Source organism: Ahaetulla prasina, chromosome 5 (genome assembly GCF_028640845.1).
Source record: "Ahaetulla prasina isolate Xishuangbanna chromosome 5, ASM2864084v1, whole genome shotgun sequence".
NCBI lineage: Eukaryota > Metazoa > Chordata > Lepidosauria > Squamata > Colubridae > Ahaetulla > Ahaetulla prasina.
Genome location: NC_080543.1, coordinates 61,914,058 through 61,938,372, shown reverse-complemented (window position 1 = coordinate 61,938,372; position 24,315 = coordinate 61,914,058). Strand labels below are relative to the sequence as shown.

Sequence of the window (24,315 nt, the reverse complement as noted above, 5' to 3'; positions counted from 1 at the left end):
TCATCCTTTTGAAGTTTGGACTGATCACAAAAATCTAGAAGCTCTAAAGACTCCTAGAAAACTTTCACCTAAACAAGCCCGCTGGGCTCAATATTTTAACCGCTTTAATTTTACTTTACATTATATTCCTGGGGGAAAACTTTAGCAGATGCTCTCTCACGTTTACCCCAATACAATTGCACTCGCTCCGAGGTGGTTCAACCAATACTTCCATTACAACAGTTGGCGGCCCCAGCAATAACTAGAAGCCACCCAAAGCTGACCCCTCACTTCCAGATGAACTAACCAAGTCGTTTAAAGAAGCTTTAAACACCGATGACTGGTACTTAACCCATTCCATGAATCCACACTCCGTGATGGACTAGCTTGGATTGGAACAAAACTATATGTTCCTCTATCACTCAGAGAAACCATCCTACAACGATGCCATGATGCCAAAATGGCAGGGCATTTTGGATTTGTGAAAACTTTGCATCTTCTTAAAAGACAGTTTTGGTGGCCAAGTCTTAAAAAAGACATTCAAGCATATGTAGCAAGTTGCCCTATTTGTGCATCATCCAAAAGGCCTCCAGGAAAACCTCCTGGACTACTTCAAACTGTAGCCAGGCCAGGAACCCCATGGAAAGAAATATCCATGGATTTCATAGTGGAATTACCTGAAAGTTCAGGCAATACTGTTATATGGGTTGTGACTGACCTTTTCTCCAAACAAGTCCATTTTATTCCATGTTCAAAAATACCCTCCTCAAAGACTCTAGCAAAGTTGTTTGTACAACACATTTATAGACTTCACGGAGTTCCTGATCACATCATTTCAGATCGAGGAGTTCAATTCACTTCTCAATTTTGGAAAGGATTTTTACGACTCATTGGCTCCGCCCAAGGATTAAGCTCCTCCCATCATCCTCAAACTAATGGAAGCTGTGAACGTTCGAACTCTGTACTAGAACAATATCTGCGATGTTATGTTAACTACCAGCAAGACAATTGGTCTGATCTCTTACCTTTTGCTGAAGTTGCCTACAACAACTCAATTCATAGTAGCACAGGATTTACTCCCTTTAAAATAGCTTCAGGTCAAGATTTTGTTCCTATCTCGGAACTCCCAAAGGAAGAAACTACTGTTTCCTCTTTGTCAGAATGGATAGATCAAATACAAAGCACATGGAAAATGACTCGCAAAGCGATCGACGACGCTCACCGTGCGCATAAAAAACAAGCAGATAAAAAAAGGTCCCCTGAGAATAAATATCAAGTGGGCGATAAGGTTTATCTTTCCACCAAATATCTTCAAACCACTCAGAAATCTAAGAAACTTGGACCCAAATATGTGGGACCTTTCCCCATAGTAAAAATCATCAACCCGTGACGGTACAACTAGATTTACCAAAAACACTTAGAAGAATCCACCCCGTTTTCCATGTCAGTTTGCTGAAACCTGAACACACGTCTACTTTCCGTCCTAACCGTACACCCCCTCCTATACCAATTCTCATAGAGGGAGAACAACACTTTGAAATAAAAGAAATTTTAGATTCAAGAAAACATAGAAATAAAATTCAATATCTTATTTCCTGGAAACATTTCCCGTTATCCCAAGCTGAATGGGTGAACAAAGAAGATGTTCGTGCATCGGAAAAAATAGCACAATTCTATAAAAAATATCCTGACAAACCCTAACTTTTTTTTTCTTTCTAGGACTGACGTCCTTGTTGCAGGAGGGCCGAATGTCAGCCTCCACTCCAATCTTCATATAGTTTTGAATGATTATATCAGTAGATAGAATGTAAAATGTTTATTTCTGTATTATAAACTGTTAAGGAAATGAGATGTATCATGCCTCCGTCCAGGGTGAGGGAAAGGAGCCTATTATGAGTGTCGGCTGACATAACAGGGGGGAGGGATGATTAACTACTGAGTGTTATCAGCGCGCGCTTTTCTAACCGACACTTCATTCCTAAGTTGACTGACATCCAGAGACCTGTGGAAGAAGATTACCACGAGGGGCCGTGAAGGAGTTGGCATTGGACCAGACCAGCCTGACCTCCTGGAGGAGGAGGGACAATTGGGGGGATATGATATGTTAGCCATATTTTGTCTCAGTTCCAGCTTTGCTTGGCTGCTATCAAGACTGTAAAAGTAAAAGTACTTGTTTTCATTCCAAATGAAGTCAAGGTGAATTCTTTCCTATTTATAGTCGGAGGTAGCCTGACAATAACTTTCATAATCATTTTTAAAATAAATACTTGATTTTTGGAAGCCACATATACAAAGATATTTTTAACTTTTAAGATGCATAACAAAATTAGTGAAATTGAGTTGTAGTTCAAATCTATGTTTTTTGTTATTACAAGAAATACATGTAAAATAATTTACCTGTTCAGCTTTCGGATTTAGAGGTTGAAGACTTAAATCTTTGTAAATGTCAGAACTTTTGAGATTATTGTCAGAGAACTGAAAACAGATTTCTGACATGTTCTGCACACAAACTTGTATATATTTCCTAAAATAAGAAAAAATTAAATTAAATTAAAAATATGAAACTATTATAAAGAGTTATTGCTATATACAATTTAACTTACAGGGCCGGTTTAGCTCAGGCTGGTAAAGCCTGTTATTAAGAACACCGAGCCTGCAATTACTGCAGGTTCAAGCCCGGCCCAAGGTTGACTCAGCCTTCCATCCTTTATAAGGTAGGTAAAATGAGGACCCAGATTGTTGGGGTGGCAATAAGTTGACTTTGTAAAAATATACAAATAGAATGAGACTATTGCCTTATACACTGTAAGCCGCTCTGAGTCTTCGGAGAAGGGCGGGGTATAAATGTAAACAAAACAAAACAAAAAACAACTGTTTGTGTGCATGCATGTATATCCTTGCAGCAGAATTAACCAAATGAAAACAATAGTTTAAAATAATGAGAAAAACATGCTAATTTACATTAGATTATACTCTAGCACTAAATTTAAATGATGTTTTAAGCAAAGGTCTCGTTTGAATGGTAAAAAAAAATCCCACCACACAACTGATAGTAAAATTCTATACATATCTACTTAGAAGAGTCAAACTGAATTCAACACAGCTTTCTCCCAAGGAAGGTTGTAGGTTTGGGGTTGCAGCTTAAAACATAAAAGGACCCAAATGCAGTTTTGGGATTAAAAAGTATTTCAAAACTTCCTGCTTATTCAAACTACCGAATTCATAATTTTGATAAGAAAAGCTTTTATGATGGAATAGAAAATGAGAATTTTGAATAAGTTACCTTATGCCTGCTGATAATAACGAATGCTTGGCTTTAAAAGGTACACTGAAGGTAAGTGAAATAATAGTGGAGTAAATTGACCATGGACAATCAATGGTTACCTATATGAAATATATAATAAAATCATCTGATATATTGTTTAAAATTTCTATTTAAATAAAAATACTTGCTACATTTTTCTATTTTGTGCATGGAAAAATAAGTGAAGAGCATAGCATAGCATAGCACATCCGATCCAATCCATTCCAATCCAGAACCCTGAATTTATTTATTACAGATTTATTATCTTGCAATTCTTTCATCTCTGCATCAAATGCACAAAACAACTGTTTTAAAGCAAGATGATTGGAATAGCAAGTTTGAAAATATATTCAAACTCTCTCAGGAATTGATGTTTATATATTTAACAAAAATAATGCAAAACAATACAGAAACATTGTAAGATGAGCAAAACATCTCCAGGGTTCAAAAAAGAAGTACAGCAGACTTTTAATATAGAAATATTTGCCAGTTTGAAATATTATATTGACATCTGAATTTTTTAGTTAATTTAAATATTAACCTTTATTCATAATTTCTTACCTTTTGATCAATTGTCGCCATGCTATTGTAAGACGTTTCTTTCTCTTTGCCTTTTTTCCTACACTCTTTACTTGATAGATTCTCATTTTCCATCATACATATTGGGACTGATGGTGAGTATAAAACTTCAAGTTCAAAGGTAATCACATGATAAGCAGGAATCATTGGTAAACTGATGCTTGTGATTTTTTCAGATGACTGAACAGTTAATGATGCTTCTGATACCTTTTCTACAATTGTATGAAATATAAATTAGAGACTATAATTTATATCTAAATTAACAAATTATTCAGTTTGTAACATATAAGCAAACCCTGTTTTGACCTCCAAGTAACTGTTTTGAATGTTCCAAGCATGAAGTAAAGCATGTGTTTCAGTTTTATTTTATTTGTTCTGAGTATTGCAACGGTTTCAAGGGGGAAAGGAGACAAAAGGAGATAAGTGTTTTCCAACCTCATATTAGTGATCAGCCATGCCCGAAGTTCTATTACTTTAGACTGGATGGGCTGGAGTGGGAGTTAAATACTCAAAATAAAATAGGACTTAAATTCCGTGTTAGTCAGAAAAATAGCTGAGCAAAGTTGTTCTAAATTATTGTTATGATAAAATTAAGGTTATGTATGTAGGATAGGCTGCATGGGTGTTGCATTATTTTGCAAGCACATAATCCAAACGTTTTAATAATAGTTGCTTGGTTGCTTATGATTTGGTATAAATTATTATTATGATTTGGTATAAATCAGGTTTGTATTAATATAGTATTTTTAGATGCATACATGCATAACATATATATGCATGTGTATGTACATAAAATTACTACATTAATACAAAATTATTTCTTAAGCTTTTTATGGTTGTGCATTCTATGCATGTTCTTATGCCCTGCAGAAGTTGACTTTCAAATTCAACTGAGGTGGTTTATTTTGTTTTCCTATGAAAAACTCTAGTTGCCTGATAGATCACCAAATCTACTTCAGAGACATGTTGGCACTAAGATGGAGAATTCATTGTGAAATACATCCACATTAATTGGCAACAACAACAGATGTTTGGATGAGTTCTAAGGCCTAATGTTGTTTTTAATGCTATTTCCCTTTTAAACAGCAAGGGGGAAAGGAGAAGTAAAACTTCAGAAATAGAATTGATTCTATTTATTTTTATAAATGTATGTATCAAATTTGGAAATTATCCATCTCATTCACGGAGCGACTATATACATATTATATCAAATCATAATTATGTTATGTGTTATGTGATGTTATGTGTTAACATCTACAATTTCATTGAATGTTTATAATGTGGAATCTCTTTTATCATAGGATTAAAATGCAACAAAACTGAATACCTTGAGTGTAACAACAAAACTAAATACCTTGAGTGTTTGAATAAATCACAGCTTTGCTTTCAGGATGGTACAAGACAGGCATGGCATCAGCATTACTTAGTTGTAGTGCATCTCCACTCTTTATAGTATAGTGGCCAGTAGTCACTGTAAATTTCACCTTCTGAGGAATGCCAGCCAAAAGGCTATCTGGAGAATAATGAGTTGATAATGAGTGTGGCAAAGAAATCATTGCTTGCACAACATAATTTGGATATTACTGAATTTTTATCACATATAAACATTTAAAGGTACAATACTGTGCCTGTAAGAGCTCAGAAAGACATATCATCCATCCATCCAACCGTCCGTCCGTCCGTCCATCTCTCTCTCTCTCTCTCTCTCTCTCTCCCTTCCTCCCTCCCTCCCTCTCCTCCTCGGGGAAGTTTGACAGTGTACATCAAAAACTCCAAAAAGTGTCCAATAACTGCTGAATTAACAGCTTAGCTAAAACAGAGACTTACAAAAGGGACAAACAGAACACTCATAAAGAAAGCACCATTAATTCTGTTAAATTGGGACCACCACAAAGGTAATAAATACGATTTACCAAAAGGTTTCAGTGAATCAAATCACAAATTCTCTGTAGAAACACAGAAAACTGATGGTAGAAAAAGACCTAGTGGTCCATTGAGTCTACTCCTTAAAGTTTTAGGTATCTAGAACTAGCCACAGTATTCCAAATGGGCTCTGACTAATACCCTATGCAATGGGATTATGACCTCCTTTTTCTTGCTAGTGATCTCTCTAATGATGCATACTAAAATTTTGTTTGCCTTCACAGCTGCCTGGTTATACTGTTTGCTCATTTTGCAGTCACCTGCTATGAGTGCACTTAAATTCTTTTCTTCTGTTGTTCTACCACTGTACCCCAATACTGTACCCTGCCAGAGGATTCTTTTTTTTCTAGTGCATGATCATACATTTAGAAATAATAAACTGCAGTTTTCACATTTTTGACCAATTTTCCAGCAATACCAAATCATTTTCCATGTTATGAATACCCTCAGGAATATCAACTCTATTACACATATGGGTATTAGTTCAGCATTCATAAAACAATAAAATGCTGCTCTCAAATATCCTGTTTTCTATCACATAATCTATCACATGAGTGTTTCACCTTCATTTAATTATCTATGAAAGATCTCAAGCAAATCGCTTTACAAGTAGGGTTTATTTGAAGAACATCTTATTTTAGATGAACAATGTGCTGAGTATTTTCATCCATTAGAAACAGCTTAATCTTCACAATAAATACAGGGAATGAAGACAGTGCCAGGAACTCATTCTATTATGTTCCATATTTTTATATTTTCATATATTGCAACAGATTCACATTGCAAAAAAATATTTAGTGCCATTACATGGACAGTGAAGTTCATTTGACAGTTCCCCTGGACTCATCCAGCTATGATATTTACTTTTGACTTTAAAACAATAATTACATACTGAATAGAATAGAATAGATTTTTTTATTGGCCAAGTGTGATTGGACACACAAGGAATTTGTCTTGGTGCATGTGCTCTCAATGTACATAAAATTACATACTGCAGTAAGGAAAAGTTTGTAAACTCCTTAGAAATATCTGCAATAATGTAGGATTGTGACTTCTAATAAGACCTGAGACTTAAACTGCTATTAATGGAGCATTCATAAATATAAAGAATTCACAAACTTTTTCTCAGTACTGAAGCGCCTTACATATTGTAATCCTTAGTAACCATTTTCAAGGTTTAAATAAGTAAATTCCCAAAACAGATAGTAACATATTAAAATATATGTAAGCTATCACTTAGGAACAATCAAACTACATTTGGTCCATATACATTATTTTTTTTAATGGATTAAAAGATTAATGGAAGATAGCTGCAAGGAACTTAGTTGTCACAAGTTAGTTTGCAGCTTTTTTGTTCGAGAAATAATTTTAAAACAATAAGAAATAATAACAAAGTACAACTTTTAATTATTTACTTACCAGTACATGGTTCCACTTTTAGCTGTGGCTCCTGAGAATAAATATCATACTGCACAATTGGATAAATATGAAGTAGGGCAAATTGCATTTTGCCCACCGAAATGCATAACTGCCTGAGTGTATATGTTCCAGGTTCTTTGCCCTATGAGAACATTTGAAGTATTTATATATTAAAATTCTTAATGTTTAACTGAAGACTATTTGTACAAAGCAAGAGATTTAACATCTGGTCAGCATATAATTACACAAAATAAAATGCATTTTTCATCCTCAAAGGGATAGCCATATAACCATTGGTATATTCTATATTTTTATGAACAGAGCAAAAAGACCTAACACAGCTTCAGATGCACTTTTATATTAAATAATTTGAACTCACATTAATTTAAAGAGGAATAATATCTAGTTGCTGCTTCCATCCATTCCACCCTGTGATTACTGAGTTCAACTAAGTTGTTCTGTTATATGTAGTAGGAAATGCATATATAGGTCAGCCAGTCACATACTGCACTCCACAGTGCAGCTCTATTTTACACAAATAAATTCATGACATTAGAAATTGTGCTAGTTCATGTACATACATGTTTCAATTGGCCACTGACAATTAAATTTTTTATTTTTATTTTATTTTATTTTTTTGTTTACATTTATATCCCGCCCTTCTCCGAAGACTCAGGGCGGCTTACAGTGTATAAGGCAATAGTCTCATTCTATTTGTATATTTTTACAAAGTCAACTTATTGCCCCCCAACAATCTGGGTCCTCATTTTACCTACCTTATAAAGGATGGAAGGCTGAGTCAACCTTGGGCCGGGCTTGAACCTGCAGTAATTGCAGGCTACTGTGTTCTAATAACAGGCTCTAACAGCCTGAGCTATTCCGGCCCCTTTTTCACCTATGGCCAATTATTATTTGATGGGCTTCATACCAGGCCCCACAATATCATGAGAATTTTCAGTTTTAAGAATGGGATGTGGGTTTTTTTGGTTTCGTATTCATTGATTTCAAACTGTGTTTTAGGTTTGCTTTGCTTTTCGTTTTTCTCTCTCTCTCTTTTTCTTTGTATTTATTTCTTGTATGTGTCAATGTTTTTATGTTTACAGTACAGTGGTACATAAAAGATTCTGAACTCTTTGGAACTCTCAATGTTTCTGCATAAATATGAGCTAAAATATTATCTATTTTCTATGCCAGTCCTAAAACAAGAAAAAAGAAGTCAATTAAACAAGTGAGTCAAAAACATTATATATGTCCACATTTCTATGTGGCAAAAATAAAAAACATACCTGGGTTCTGAAAGTTATTGTATTGATCCCTGGTTCCAGTATTAAATTGCTACATTTTAATACGTGGGCCCCATCCTCCAGAGTCAGCCCTATAGGTATTTCCAGTGAAGAGCTGCTCTCCTGCCTTCGTAACAGCATATGCACATTTTTGCAGATGATCCCTGTTGTGTTCAAAGAATTATCTGACGGACTTCTTTCATACATTTCATACAACTCCAGCCCTTGTAAGCCACTTCTTGAAAGAGAGACACCTACAGTTTCATTTGGAAAGTTGATAATACCATTGGAAGTCTTGTGCTTCGTAAGCCATTCAGCTGTCTTCCGGTAGCTATTTTTTTCAATGCTGAAATGGACATTAATAGCAATGTGATCCACATTCACTGAGACGGGCATCAGATTTACCAACGTCAGTTCAATAGATAGGGTTCCACCCACATGAACCACAGCATTAGGAGGATCAAAATGTAGATTCTTCAACTGTGCGAAGGAATGCATGGAAAGCATAACTTTCTGCCCTGGGAATAAAATATAAATGGGATTTAGAGTACCTTATGTTGGCAGGATCAGTTCTACTGAAAACAAAATTTCCATTTATCTAATTATAATAACCTTAAGGGAAAAGTAATTTCTTAGTTTAATTGTTTAAATATATTTAACTCAATAAATATACATTACCTCATTGATCCTCAAACCCAAAACAATTTTAATTAAATAAAGCCTTGCAGTTTGGAACAAAACATTAAGTACAACTAAAATATTTTTAACCCTACATTTTGCTGAATCAAACACTTAAGATCGTGTTTAGCTTTAGGTTAACTAAATTAAAATAAGGGGATGAATATTCAGAAAAGTAAATATATTACAAAAATTATATTTTTTCTCTCGCTGTATGCAAACTATTTTGCCATTTATCATTTTATTCTAGTATGTTCTAGAATAAAGGAAGTATAAAGCTTTGAGTTAAACCTATTTGAAAATGTATTCATTCACTTTTCTGGTTTCTGTGGTTTCAAAAAATATTACTCACATACTTCAACTGTATTTTTTTACTGTAAAGACTAGAAACTTGTTTCTCTAAAAACATAAAATCTAAAACTGAATTATCATATTTTGTAAATGTGATATAATTGATGGATCTACACAGAATTTAAAACTAAACTGCCCTGAAATTACTTGAAATCAAACAAAATAAAAGGCAGACACAAATAAGAATCTTAAGAAAATCAAGACGTTATCTTGACATTCACCGAATGAAGTTGATAGCTTTAAATGTAGTTTGTTTGAACTTTGACAATAAGATTCCTTCAAATCTTACCTTCTGTTTCTGAGGGTTGTTTGGCAAAATCTAATATTTCTTGGCAAAAATGTTTCCGCTCTTCTTCAGTTAAGTTATTATCACCAGCTAAAAGACTGCTTGTCTGAAGATAGCTGGCACAAAGATAAGGAAGGATGGGAAAAGAATGTATATACAAGTCTTGATAAAAAAAAATCAGTTAATTCTTTTATCTTCCATTCAGCAAAAATACTAGAAAGATTATAATGCAATAATTTTAGTAGTTCAGTAGTGATTTTACGCTGAAATAGTGCAAAAAACATTTTTTTCTATATCGCCCAGTATTCTTGATGGTTTATTTAAAACTGTGAATCAAATATGAACATGTGAAAATATAAATTTAAAGCAATTAGATGGGAGCAAAAGAGATTTTACACACACACACACACACACACACACACACACACACACACACACACACTCCTCAATTTACCACAAGTTCATTTAGTAACAATTCAAAGTTACAGTGGCACTGAAAAAAATTGACTCATGTCCATTTTTCACATAACCCTTGCTACATTCCCTTGGTCAGACATTGGCAACTGACTCATATTTATGATGGTTGCAGTGTCCCAGGATCATGTTTCACCTTTATAACCTTCTAATAAGCAAAGCCAGATTCACCTAACAACCCATGTAATTTAATAACAATTGTGGCAAGAAAGGTCATAAAATGGGACAAAATTCACTTAACAAATGTCTCACTTAACAATAGAAATTATGAGCTCATTATAGTTGTAAAGCAAGGACTACCTTTGTGTGTGTGTGCGCGCGCGCACGTGTGTGTGTATCAACCCATCCATCTTTTCTTTTTCAAAGTTACATTTTTATTTTTAAATATTCCCATTATTTAAAGTTGCATGTTAGAAATCAAAAAATGACACAAACGGAATGGGAAATTTATCTTGTACCACGATGCCTGGCCAGATGCAGGATTAATTCATGACAGATCATACAGAGAGAGAGAATAGAGGTTGAGCTTTATGTACGAAGAAAGCAAGCATAAATACACATTCATTTACAAATATAATAATGATGATGATGATGATGATGATGATGATGATGATGATGATGATGACATTGACAGGCTATATTTGCCCAGAAAGGTAGGTGGCAGAGGACTTTTGCAAGTGAAGCAGACAGTTGAAGAAGAGAAACATGCTCTGGCAGATTATGTGAAAGACAGTGTTGAACCAGCTTTGATGGAGGTCAACAAGAGGAAGCTGCTAAAAGTACGGCAAACCAAGTATCAATATAGGAAAATTAGTGATGCAAACTCCAGCTGACAGCTAGTATAACAAAGCACTGTATGGACAGTTCCTTGAAAAGATCCAAGGAAAAGTAGATAAGGAAAAGACCTGGTTATGGCTGACCAATGGAACATTGAAGAAAGAAACAGGCGGCCTAATTCTTGAGGCCCAAGAACAAGCCATTAGAACAAATGTAATCAAAGCCAGAATAGAAAAATCTGCTGATGATCCCAAATGCAGCCTCTGCAAAGAAGCAGATGAAACCATTGATCACATACTGAGCTGTTGTAAGACAACAGCTCAGACCGACTACAAACAACGTCACAACACAATCACTCAGATGGTCCACTGGAACTTGTGTCACAACTACCATCTGCCTGTAGCAAAGAACTGGTAGGATCATAAGCCTGAAAAAGTGATTGAAAATGAGCACGCAAAACTACTGTGGGATTTCCGAATACAGACTGATAAAGTTTTGGAACACAATACCCCGGATATCACAATTGTGGAAAAGAAAAAAGTGTGGATAGTCGACATTGCTATACCTGGTGACAGCAGAATTGATGAGAAACAACTTGAAAAAGTCACCAGATTTGCAGAGACTCTGGCATAAACCAGTGCAGGTGGTTCGAGTGGTATTCAGCACACTGGGAGCTGTGCCTAAAGACCTAGGCAAGCACTTAAAAGCAATTGGCACTGACAAGATCACCATTGGTCAGCTGCAGAAAGCCACCTTACTGTGATCTCCTCGCATAATTCGCCGATACATCACGCAGTCCTAAACGCTTGGGAAGTGTTCAACTAGTGATCTGTGATACAAAATCCAGCATAGTTATCTCGTTTGCTGTGTATACTGTCATTTTGTGTAAATAAAATAATAATAATAATAATAATAATAATAATAATAATAATAATAATAATAATAATAATAATAATAAGTAGTAGTAGTAGTAGTAGTAGTAGTAGTAGTAGTAGTAGTAGTAGTAGTTGTAGTAGTAGTAGTACTGGGCACGGTACGATGTCCAAGAATTTTATAAGACACATCAACAAATTGCAACTTCCTGCAATAATACCAGCAGAACTACAAAAAACTGCGCTACTTGGAACATTGTACATCTTAGGTACTTGGTTGATACCTAGGACGCTGGCAGCAACCCATATCAACCATTAGCACTAGTCAATGGTATTTGTGATGCCTTTTTGAATGTTCATTTGATTGAGTTTCATATTTAATGAATAAAGTAAATAATAATAATTATTATTATTATTCCTACAGTGTACCAGGTTAACAAAGCAGAAGAGAGGAAAACATCTTTGCTTGGAAAACATCATCAGGAATTCGCTTGGTTTCTTGGCAGCCCTTTCTAATTTAACCAAAGGGGCACCAGGCAGAAGAACTGAAGTATGCTGTTTACAAAGATAGATAAGATATAAATAAATAAAAGGATGAATCAACCGACTCTGATTGAACGAAAGGAGTAGATGATTCTGAGATCACATCCATTTTTTTAAAAAGGATACTTTTCAGTTTGCCCAAGGTGCTTCTGACATTCTGCTAATTGCTTTCGTGTATGTGTAATAAGCAATGTCCATCCTTCAGCAAGATACGTTTTTAATGCACCTTGAAGATAAACCTCGGCTTTTTGAGGACTCTTCTTTTTCCTTAGGAACAAAATCACCAAGAGGAAGGGAAGAAAGGAAAACACATTAAATGCATTCATATATAACTTGCATTTGTAAACCCTTTTCTTTAGCTATTATCTATTACAACTAACAACTAATGAATAGGTGGCAAATTATTCATTTAGTAGAGTAAGTTCTCTAATAAACATGTAAAATTAGAATATAAACAATATTTTCAACTTATGGTAGGCTATGTGCTACTAAACAAAAAAAGAAAGTCTATTAAATTCTTCCCTAAACATTTATTCACATGCAAATACAACATTAAAAGTTTCAAGTACTCTCATTCTCTATTCTACATCTAAGGTAATTTTCTTTGTATTGTACAGAGAAGCCAGTAACTTAACTACTGATCAGTGTATTTTATTAGCAAGAACTTTATAAAAAGTATAACACCTTAATATACATGTGATTCCTTTTGTCCATTACAATAAAGAATAAAATATTTAAGTGACAAATACATGGTTCTAGAATCCTGGTTCAATAATCAGAACAGCAGAGTTTGGCAGTAATTAAGTATTTTCCCCCAACAGAGAATGTGTGCTATTTCTGGCTGCCACAAATAGCAGAATAAAGCATGGTTTGGAAAATACTATCTTTTAAGATTTAATAAGGCTTCACCATCCTGTAATCAGTGGGATATTTAGCCTCTGCCAAGATATGGGCAGGGAACCTGGAAGTTGCAGTTCTCCAGCTATTCAAAAGCACTGCAGTGTGCTTTTATGGTTAAAGGTGAAATGCACATAGTAGTTAGAGATACCCTTTTCAGAATATTACGATATGCAACAATTCCAATAAGTTTATATACATGTAAAACTCTGCCAGATCCTTTCCAACAAGCTTTGCTGAGCGATTTCTTCCAATATTTTTGTACATTTCAATAGTAGCATGAGAAAGATCCTGTGGAAAAGAAACAAAAGGACTGAGGATACACTATACTGTTAGTATAAATCCTTGTTTAAAATCAGGTTTAATTTAGCTAAATTCAGGAACATAGATCTCCTAAAGTTGGTCTAAACAAATAGATCTCCAAGATTCTGTAACTTAAGGTATTATTCAAGTCACCATTTAAAAGTCATAAGCTTTTTAATGACAGAGTACTTTTATTTATTCATCTTTCTAAGTGTTACCAAGAGCATATTGAAATGAAACAGCTGACTACAAAATTTAAATAGTTTTCACTCCAGAATTCATATATTCATATAATATTGGGGGGGGGGGTATTCTGACTAATGTTCTTAGCCAAGATGTTTCATTTTGGATGTCCAAATGTTTACACTTTATATTCATTTTACTAAAAGGGATTGAGCTGCTAATTCACATCTAAAAATACTATACTATTCTAACTACTAGTTATATAGTTAGCCATCCTCAACATATTTTATAACTATATAAATACATAAACCATCCTTACCAAATAATGCTTTTCAAAAGCTTCTACAGATGATAAAGCTTCTTTGAGTTTCTTATAAGGAGACTGTGCTGTATTGGCTTCAGAAACAAAACAAAACAAAATAGAAAACATAAGATTCAAAAGCATCATCCACAGCTTCGCATTAAGTGTTCTACTAAGGATTTCAATTTTAATTCTCACTATTGATGAATGGAGGAAATTCAGATGTAGCTATAATGCTACAGCCTCCATTAAAGAGGAATGTTCACTAGCACCTCTGCAACAAAAATCCATGCTATATTTGCAAAGATAGAAACCTGCCACTAGCTATTACAAGTAGAAAGCTAAAGATGGTTTTTATATTCATATCAGATTTGGCTTTCAATTCCTTTGTTGGGCTAAAGAAGGACTGCTGAATGGACTGTGAACATCTATGTTTCTCAATTTCCCCTCCCTCTTGGGACAATGCAAACTGTTAGTTTGAATTATTATATAAGGAACACACTACCTGTTGTGTCTTCGGCTCCCGAGCCTGGCCTCTTGGCAGAGAGTGACTCAGAGAGTGAGGGGGAAGAGCCGACAAGGCTTCCCTCTGCAGGACCTTCCTCTCTGGCTCCGCTCCAGGTTCCAGAGGCAGGCTAGGTGGAGGAGATGACGAGGCCTCTTTCTCCCGCACCTTCCCCCTCCCAGGCAATGCCTCAAGACCCAGCTGCTGACAATCAGTCCTGGTTAAATCCCAGGCATCGCAGAAAGGAGAGGCGGGAACAACAAAAGAAGGGGTGGGGCAGGCCTAGAGAGTGCTGAGTCACGGAGCCACACCCCACAGGGTATAAAAGCAGGAGGAGCTGCTCTATAGCTTCTTGTGTCGGACAAAAACTGACTCTTGGAAACTTTGGCTGCAATATTTCGAGATTAAGAATTTGGCTACTGGATTTCTGTTTATTTCTGAACTTTTGGTTGCTCTAGTAATGAACTGCAGTTACGCTAGCTTCTGAGGAGATAAAAGAACTTGGCAGGCAATCGCAGGTTCGTTGCCAGAACTGATATCTGTCATAGGAATAAATTGCTGGCAGATATAGTCAGCTCGCGTGTCTTCTTGGTTATGGTTGGGGGTGGGACAGAACACTACTTTCCTTTATCTTATTGGATATACTCTTCAGTTTTTCAAGTTTTTTTTAAACAGAATAAAAGTATGTCACTAGCATATATCCAAACAAATGCACAACCACTGATTCTAAATATCAGTTATCACTTGAAAAGCATCAATCTGTTTTATAAGTAGTTATGTTGATACCTGTTTCAGGACGCTCAGCTCCAAGTCCTGCCAAAAGATCAACTGTTCTGTTAAGATCTTCTGAATTGGGACCTTTTTCTGACACAAGTCCACATAAATATCCCAAAGATTTCAACTGTAAGAGAATTATAAATATGAAGTATCTTCATTTTATGGTAATAATGTATATTTAAAAAGACTTAGAAGTTTTAGTTAAAATTTAGAAGATAGATACTGACAAGTTTCGATAAAAGCTAACAAAATTTAAATCTGCTTCTTAATATTTAACATAGTAAACTGAAATGTACTAAACTAAGATGTGCAAAACTTCATTTTGCAACCTTGAAAAACTAATTTATTTTTTCAAAAAAATAAATATAAGCAACTTGCAAGAGTGATATTTATAAGACATAATTAGGAAATTACATATATATTTGCATAACTGCATAATTGGTATAACTGGGTTTCCATGCACACTGGATATATAATTATATAAATATATAATAAAATATATAAAAAATATAATAAAATATATAAATATATAATGGATAGATATATAATTAGGTAAACATAATGACACATAGTGTATAGAAAAGAATGCCATATTGATAAAGTAGCATGAGTGAAATGATACTAATTCTCTTTGCACTTGTCAAGTTGCCAACTGGATAGATGAAGTTAGATACACTAGCTTGAACCATAGCCATCCAAATACATTCTGATGATATAATGTTGTCTGAAGAAAACAAGATATTCTGCTATTCCATATATTAGCATATTGCTGCATTACTAAAACTTTAATACTTTTAAAAGTAAAATGTTCTATAGAATATAGAACATTTTAATTAAAAATAGGTATATTTTTAATTAAAGATATCTTGATTTTAACAAAAATTATAAAGTACTTTCTATTCTAAATCTATTTTAAATGTGATTTTTTTTGGTCACAGTTCTACTTCTGCTCACCTTTTCAGTAGCGTAACTCCATAATCCAACTGTGTGGGAAACATTAGAATCAATTTGAGACCGATCACAGCAACCTTCTATTCTTTGCAAAACCTCAAGGCAGCTTAAGAAGACCCAACAATCCAAAGCCCCAGGAGGAACAGAGACCTTAAAATAAAATCAGTTTAAGAGATCAATCAGTATGAAGCTTATTATTACAGAATATAACTTAGGACAAAAAATTATTTTTGAAAGATTTTAATGTGCTCTCATACAACACAAAACTAGCTATACAGAAGAAAATATCGTTTCCTAACTGAAGAGGACAGAAATATAATGTAATTAGTTTCCTTAAAATAAATATAAAACATTACACAACATAAAATAAAATAAAATAAAATAAAATAAAATAAAATAAAATAAACAGAAGCAAGAAAGATTGTAAGTCCATGTACCCATAATGCCACCAAGAACAAAGGAAAAAAGATGTGGGAGAAGACAATCACAACTAAGAGAGAGAATAAGAAATTCATCCAAATCAGCCAGCCATCAGATATTGACAGCTAAAAAATAAGCAAGTCTTATTTTCTAATACCTACACTTATTTGCTAAAGTCCTACACAGACAAAAACTGACAAAATGTCTGGCAAATATAACAGAAAAAAACAAAGAATTACTTAACAAAAATTATTTTTAAATGTTTGTTCTTAAATATAATAGTTAGACCATATTGACTGATATTAATAAGATTATCATTTTTAATCTTATGCTGTGCTTCTACAGCCCCATGCATTGCAAATTAGGTGGGTAAAATGGGAAGAGCAGCAGTGGTGTCAAGAGAACCTCTGGGTTTTTTCAGTAGTAGGGCCTGCACACAAATAGATAGGGCTAGAACAGAAATTAATGTTTAATTTAAAACATCTGTTAAATTAAAAGCGGTAACATGAGTCTTCTACATGTCAAAGCTTCCATTCTGTTATTTAAAATGTAAAATGTAATCCTATGCTAGTGGGAACTTTAAAATCCTGCCCCAGACTCTTATTCAAAGATTTACCAATAAACTTCTTTCCACGATATCGTCATGCATTTTTACTGACCCGACTAAATATTCTACCTTCTCCAATTATGCCAGGTAGATTTACAAGTGTCCCATTGTTAAAAGGCTATACTCCTGTCTTTTGGGGCCTAGTGCATGCTTTATTGTACTCTTCTTTTTTAAAATTATTCTCTACTAATAACACTTCTTTTAAGTTACTATCCAGATAAATCAGACACCTTCTATGTTTTTCTTTTTCTATCTGATTCCAATACAGGCATTATTAATAAGGTGGTGAAAATTAGTTTCTGGGACCATGATTTAAAATTTATCACTTCTTCCAAATGGAGATAATCACAGTCAAAGTTAGAACTGAAAGGCTAAAAAAATCTATAACTTTATAACTTTATAACTATAACTTTCAACTTTATGAAGTTAATTGTAAAGAAAATGGAAATAATGCAATAATGCAACACTTCTGAACCTATTGTGAATTGGATCCATACTTTTCCTAGGCCTTAAAAAATAAGTAAACTTTGGCATTATAGATTGGTGAATTACACTATAGCCAGAACACTGAATGATGCAGGATAGGGGGAATTCCGAAACTTCTAAAATGGCACAGATTGCATATTCTAAACCTATGGACAGTGTTTTTAAACTTCTAATGTATCAAAAGACATTTTTTAAAAAATTCTATATTTTCTGGCATCCAAAATATGAACTCTACCACATTTCCAGCTACATTATCAGAAACATCGTAGAAAATCACAGAAGAAAAATATGTATTTTCATTTTTATATTTTAATTTCACTTTTTCCCCAGAGGTATCCTGTATAATTCACCTAAAATACTGCTACAACCTGGTTTTGTAAAACAAAGACTGAATAAATTATTTAAAAAGTCATTTGGCTGTTTATAAAACAATTACTGTAGACTACTTAATGGGCAACACTGTTTTTCTCAGGTAAAATATAAGTTAATTAATTTCTTATCCAATCTGAAGACATCATATGCATGTTGATTCAAATGTAGAGACAATTATTGCAAATAAAAATGAGGTATAAAACAATTTCTATACAAAACTATAATCTACTTCCTGGAACTTCTGCAAAGTTAACATAAATCACTAACTGATTTGCTAGCACAATCCTATTTGAAATTATACATCATCTCTATAACCTATCGCAAATGAAACATGACAGAGACTTAAGCCTTAATTATTTGTTGGATGGAATTACCCAGACTTACTTCAAGAAGCTTTAGCTCTTGCACACAATTATGAAGAAGTTCTAATGCTCGCTGAGATACTTCCCATGGCCTCTGAAGAAAGATTAGTAATGTGCATTGACGGGAAAAAAGGTAACTGCGCAGATCTAACAGAGTGGCTTCCTGGTTTTGAATCAGTTCTCTTTTTTCCATATCTATTGGTTTACGAAGAACCAACCCATTCCAGCTTCGTACTGGCTGACAAAAAAAAGTCAACCAATTTGCCCCATCTATGACAAGGAAATATACACAATAAGGAACAAAACAGGTGAAAATATGTGAATATTTCCAAAATGTGCAGGAATTTTTTTTAATCAATAACAAGTTTAAACAATTCCCATGGCCTTTACTGAAATGTTGCAAAGGAAAAATAATCAAGCAAATACAGAAATACACTTTTTAGCTACTTACCACCAGCACCAAAATTGACAACATATTGAGAAAACAGGGCATCCAGTTCATCATATTGCACCAGAGCATCTTCAAATTGCTGAAGCATTTCAAATACGAAAGCCAATTCTTCCTTTTAATACAAATGAAAAACATTATGCATACACACACAAACACACACACTTAAAAGATACATGTACATAAGCTATCAGGTGTCAAGACTGAAAGTGCGTTTTTGCTGTTGCAACTATTGTCATTTCTCAGCTTGCCAAAGAACCAGGGGGAAGGGAAGGGGGAGATGAAATGTAGGCTACAGACATCAAAAAGAAGATAGTGAGAGCCAAGGACACTTCAGCAGTTGTTTGTCAAAGCCAAAGAGTTTTTCTCATAACAATACAATGTGACTCAATTGGACAATGTAATCTGCACTAATGGTGGGAGGGAGAATCCTATACTTCGATTATGTGGGTTTGCATGGGAATTAGCTAGATCTGGTTTTGCCCTCCTCAGTGAGGGCAGTGCTGAAATGATGTACTCTATAAAGTTTTTCATTAAGAGATTGGATCATCTCGACTGTGCCTGCTTTGTCATTTAGAATGCTGACATCAGGATTATAACACAAAAAAAAATCAAATAGCAAGTTAAATTTTTCAGGAAAACCTGCTGCAACATCATAATCAATTGTTTAAATATGAAATCTATAATCTCTCTGATAAATAACCCAGTTTGAGCCACAGTGGTGCAGTGGTTAAGAGTGCAGTATTGCAGGCTACTTCTACTGACTGCCAGATGCCTGAAAGTTGGCAGTTCAAATCTCACCAGGCTCAAGGCCTTCCATCCTTTCAAGGTGGGTAAAATGAGGACCCAAACTGTTGGAGTACAATATGCTGACTCTGTAAATCGCTTAGAGAGGGCTGTAAAGTGGTATAGGTCCAAGTGCTATTGTTATTGCTATTGCCTTTGGATTGGCTACTTACACAAGCAATGCTAAACCAAGCTTTGTTCATGATATTTAGCTTATAGTCATTTTAAGAAAATATTTTATCATAAAAAGGTTCTATTATTACATGAGTAGCAAAGCAAAGCAATGTAAAAATATTATTTTAAATAATTATTTTTCTGCATACTGTTTTACTTTACCTGGACCATAAAATAGTCGCAAAAACTCCACTCTGGTTCTGTCCTCTTCTCTCTCAATGTTCTCATGTCATCCTCAAATTTGCCTAGGTTTTTGGTAAAGGACATGAGAAGAAGTGTCCTAAGTTTTGTCAAGAAGGCATTCCAGGATTCCTGAGAGCGGGAAGTGTCTTTCAAAGGATCAGATAGAACTACACATCTATAGTAAGTGAATAAATGAATATTTCAGTCAAGGTTATACAATCAAATGGAACATAGTTTCTTTTTTCTAATTGGCAAATGCCCCTGAGCCAACTTGGCACCTTTTCCAGAGGAATCACCCTCCCATTTCTGCCCCAGTGTCTTTAACTTCAGATTGCTACTGAAGTTATCAAGGTTAAGAATTCTCTTTCTTGTTCAAGAAATGCACCGTGATCAAACTCTTCTGCACAGTTTTCTCACAGAGGCTACTTTTATCCAAATTTTGTACGTGTAAATATTTATTATGCTTATTTTTATATCATAATAAAAAACATTTAATCATTCTATTTTTTGGCTGTTCCCATGACAATTTCCCAAGAAGTCAAATTCAAAGTTCAGGGTTTTTTTTAATTGCTCAATCAGTTATGCAACAGACAAGTTTAATAAATTGTTATATATATTCACATCACTACACATTATAAATCTACATTCAAAAGTCTTAATATGTGTTACACAGATACATGTGATTATTACAAAACCATATATAAATTTATTCAATAATATCGCAATAACATAATGGAACAAAAGAAAATCAGGAAAATTGAACAATTACAATGGTATCGCTTATAAATATAAGCAATCTATATTTGCTTACATTGGGTAATTATAATTATGATTTCTTAATTATATAGTTACATTTTGCTTGTTTATATAATGAATAAACTGCTTTTCAAAGATAAAACATTCCCAAAGCAGGAATTAATTAGCAATCTCCAAACTAATTTTTCACATGATAAAGGGGTTAATCTTTATCCCCTTTATAAATAACCCATATTATTTTAGTCTGTCAATGGCTTAGATAGAAACCCTAAGAACATACTGCTTCTAAAGACTTCAATGCATATTCAGCAATGATTAGCACAGATCTATGTTACAATATCAAAAATTTTACCTGTCACTCTGCTTATTACAGAAATCATTTCGTATTTTATCTACTATAGACGTTCGAGGAAGGATATTTGTTTTGTTTTTTTTCTTGGCATCACACTCAACCACAACAATTAACCAATCCATTGAACTATGAACTTTCAGAACATTTTGCCACTTGGTGATGTCATCTTTTACAGTAGCTTTATATACTTCTGTATCCTAAGGGTATAAGTGATGAATCACAAGATTACATTTGCTAGATAAATAAGCTTGAACTGCTTTTCTGATAATACTGAGAGCAAAAATATTCAAAATTACCAAGCTGAATGAAAGAAGGCCAATATCTTTTTTACACAAAGAAAATCTTTTCACACCAGAAAAATATTAAAATAAGAACCATTTGTTTTTAATTGCCTATCCCATATGTGTACAGTAGTCCTCGACTTACAACAGTTCACTTAGTGTGTTCGAAGTTACAACGGTACTGAAAAAAATGGCTTATAACCAGTTTTTACATTAACAACCATAGCAGCATCCCATGATCATGTGATTTACATTCGGATCCTTGACTCACATTTATGACAGTTGCAATGTCCCAGGAGCATGTGATCACTTTTTGTAACCTTCTGACAAGGAATGTCAATGGGGAAGCCAGATTCACTTAACAATGGTGTTACTAATTTAATAACTGCAGTGATTCACTTAACAAATGTGGCAAGAAAAGTCATAAAATGGGGCAAAACTCACTTAATAAATTTAGCTCACATAGCAACATAATCATACGTTGAGGACTACCTATACTATGTGCTTCTTTATAGCTGCATGTTTCCGTTGTTTCTCAATTTAATATTTTATATTTTATTTTACAATATAAATATGGCAAGGTACAAAATCAAATACACAATATCTTCAACCAGCAAAATATGTAAGACTTCTGTTTTGAACACATAAGATTACTTACACAACATTCTGTCCAATAAATATGGAGAAAAGGAAATGTCAGCAGAGCTTTGTTCCCTTCTTTAGGTAATAGCTCTTCTTTAAATTGTACAAAATTAGATTCCAGATGGATCATTTTAGGGGCCCGTCCATATGACCTGAATAATATTTAGAAAACTTACATTAGTTGACTGCATTGTCAGGTCCAAATAAACAGGAAAAAAGTGCTTTTGTGTTCAAAGCACTAAGAGTTTATTCTTGCTACCTATCACAAGAATCTTAGCAACTAATGGTCCAAGCTAAGTTGGTGCTAAATAAGGGTAAATGGACTTGGTCTCGCATGGCTACACAATGACTTCAAACTGATTATGCATTTAATCCAGCCCTCCAACCTGCTCATCTCCTACATATATACTAAACAAAGCTAAAAGAACAATAGATAGCATGCAGATAAATATTGGTAAGAAGGAAATGGTACTTAGTTTGGATGTGCAGATTTAATAATTTATATGAAGTGTCATGTATTTCATATACTTTTTTCTGTTATAAAAGAATAAAAATTATAGAAGTATGTAGTGAAAGAGAAAATGCTCTGGTTGTTTATTATTCTCAAATGTTTCTCCCAAAACATAGAAATGCATTGAAATCTCCATGCTTTATTTCAATTAAATTAAACTTTTTCATTTAATAAGATATAACATTTTTTTACATGATATGATTTTGATATCTGAAGATTTACTGAATTGAAGCTAGAATTCATTTTAGTTCTACTTATTTATTTTAAACAGAACAAAGAAGTGTATAAGTAAGTTATATGGCCACATGCATTCCTCCTTAGCTTTGGTTTTATTTCAACTAGTGTCAAGAGATTAAAGAACTGTTATTTCAAAGGAAAAATTATTGCTTGATGTTTTGATGGTATGTTTGAATGGACTTTATTTCTACAATGAATTACTCTACATTGGTGGTACATATGGTAAATATATGAACAATGAAGAAAAAAATGTATTACCGTCTCCATTCCATGGGCTCTTTGGGGAGCTGCTGAGAAAGTGTTGGATACAGAGAACTGAAAAGGCTCTGATCACCAGCACCTAAGAGACAAAAATATCAGAATCTGAACATTATTCTTGTTCAAATAAAGCTATTTAAAAGAAAGTTATATGTATTAGGTATTTTGATGAACTGGCATAACCATTGGCCAATATTTTGGATAAAATACTAGTTGTTTCTGCATTTATATTTCTCAATGAAGAAGATATTAAACTTTTACAGATAAATATGCAATCATAATCATAATCAGCTGTCCCCAATCTTTCTCATTCCATGGACCAGCGGCAGTGGTGGCAGTATAGAAGCGGTGGTTTTGTGTGTGCAACTTAATCCCACACATGCGCAAATAAAGCCTGGTTCCCAATGGGCCACAGACAGATACTGGTCCTCAGCCCAGAGGTTGGGGACCCCTGATATAGATAGGTTAGAAATAGTCTCTTTGCTGGTATAAGGTAACCCCCAAGAACAAAAGAAGAAAGAAGAGAGAGTACTTCTAATATGAGCAAGAAAGAATTTATTATATGCAAGCTCAATGTGATTTCTGATAATTCTTTTATAAGGATGCCAGAAAACAAAACCATACAGACAGCTTGTACATGTTATCCATGTAAAGAAATACATCTGTATCTAAATTAATTCATTTAGAACATTCAGCACAAAAATTGTTTGAATTTACAAAAAAAGAAAAACAGAAGTCTGTCTAATATGGCTTCCAAAGCTGACAAAGACAGCTAGTCCTTGAGTTTCAACAGTTCATTTAGTGACTGTTCACGGCTAACACGGCACCAAAAAATTATTTATGATCGTTTTTCACACTTACAAGCATTGCAGTATGCCCATGGTCATGTGATCAAAATCTGGATGCTTGGGAATTGGTTCATTTGTATGACGGTTATAAGGTCCCAGGGTCATGTGATCAACTTTTGCAACCTTCTGACAAGCAAAGTAAATGGGGAACCCAGATTCACTTAACAACCATGTCACTAACTTAAGAACTGCAGTGAATCACTTAAC

At 34.1% G+C, this 24,315-nt stretch overlaps 1 protein-coding gene across 3 annotated transcripts in view; it reads right to left on the bottom strand.

Moving 5' to 3' along the window:
• Positions 1–24,315, bottom strand: part of TRAPPC10 (trafficking protein particle complex subunit 10) — a 59,211-nt gene that overhangs the window by 11,311 nt on the left and 23,585 nt on the right. For all 3 annotated transcript variants that reach the window (XM_058185517.1, XM_058185518.1, XM_058185519.1), the window contains 18 exons: positions 23,261–23,342; positions 22,271–22,406; positions 21,332–21,528; positions 20,203–20,398; positions 19,084–19,195; positions 18,655–18,902; positions 16,389–16,535; positions 15,444–15,558; positions 14,171–14,247; positions 13,565–13,656; positions 12,595–12,735; positions 9,806–9,918; positions 8,491–9,005; positions 7,205–7,346; positions 5,217–5,375; positions 3,845–4,074; positions 3,263–3,363; positions 2,377–2,503 (listed from right to left, as the gene is read on the bottom strand). In XM_058185517.1, the coding sequence (XP_058041500.1) occupies positions 2,377–2,503; positions 3,263–3,363; positions 3,845–4,074; positions 5,217–5,375; positions 7,205–7,346; positions 8,491–9,005; positions 9,806–9,918; positions 12,595–12,735; positions 13,565–13,656; positions 14,171–14,247; positions 15,444–15,558; positions 16,389–16,535; positions 18,655–18,902; positions 19,084–19,195; positions 20,203–20,398; positions 21,332–21,528; positions 22,271–22,406; positions 23,261–23,342 (2,930 nt within the window). The remainder of the gene's footprint in view (positions 1–2,376; positions 2,504–3,262; positions 3,364–3,844; positions 4,075–5,216; positions 5,376–7,204; positions 7,347–8,490; positions 9,006–9,805; positions 9,919–12,594; positions 12,736–13,564; positions 13,657–14,170; positions 14,248–15,443; positions 15,559–16,388; positions 16,536–18,654; positions 18,903–19,083; positions 19,196–20,202; positions 20,399–21,331; positions 21,529–22,270; positions 22,407–23,260; positions 23,343–24,315) is intronic.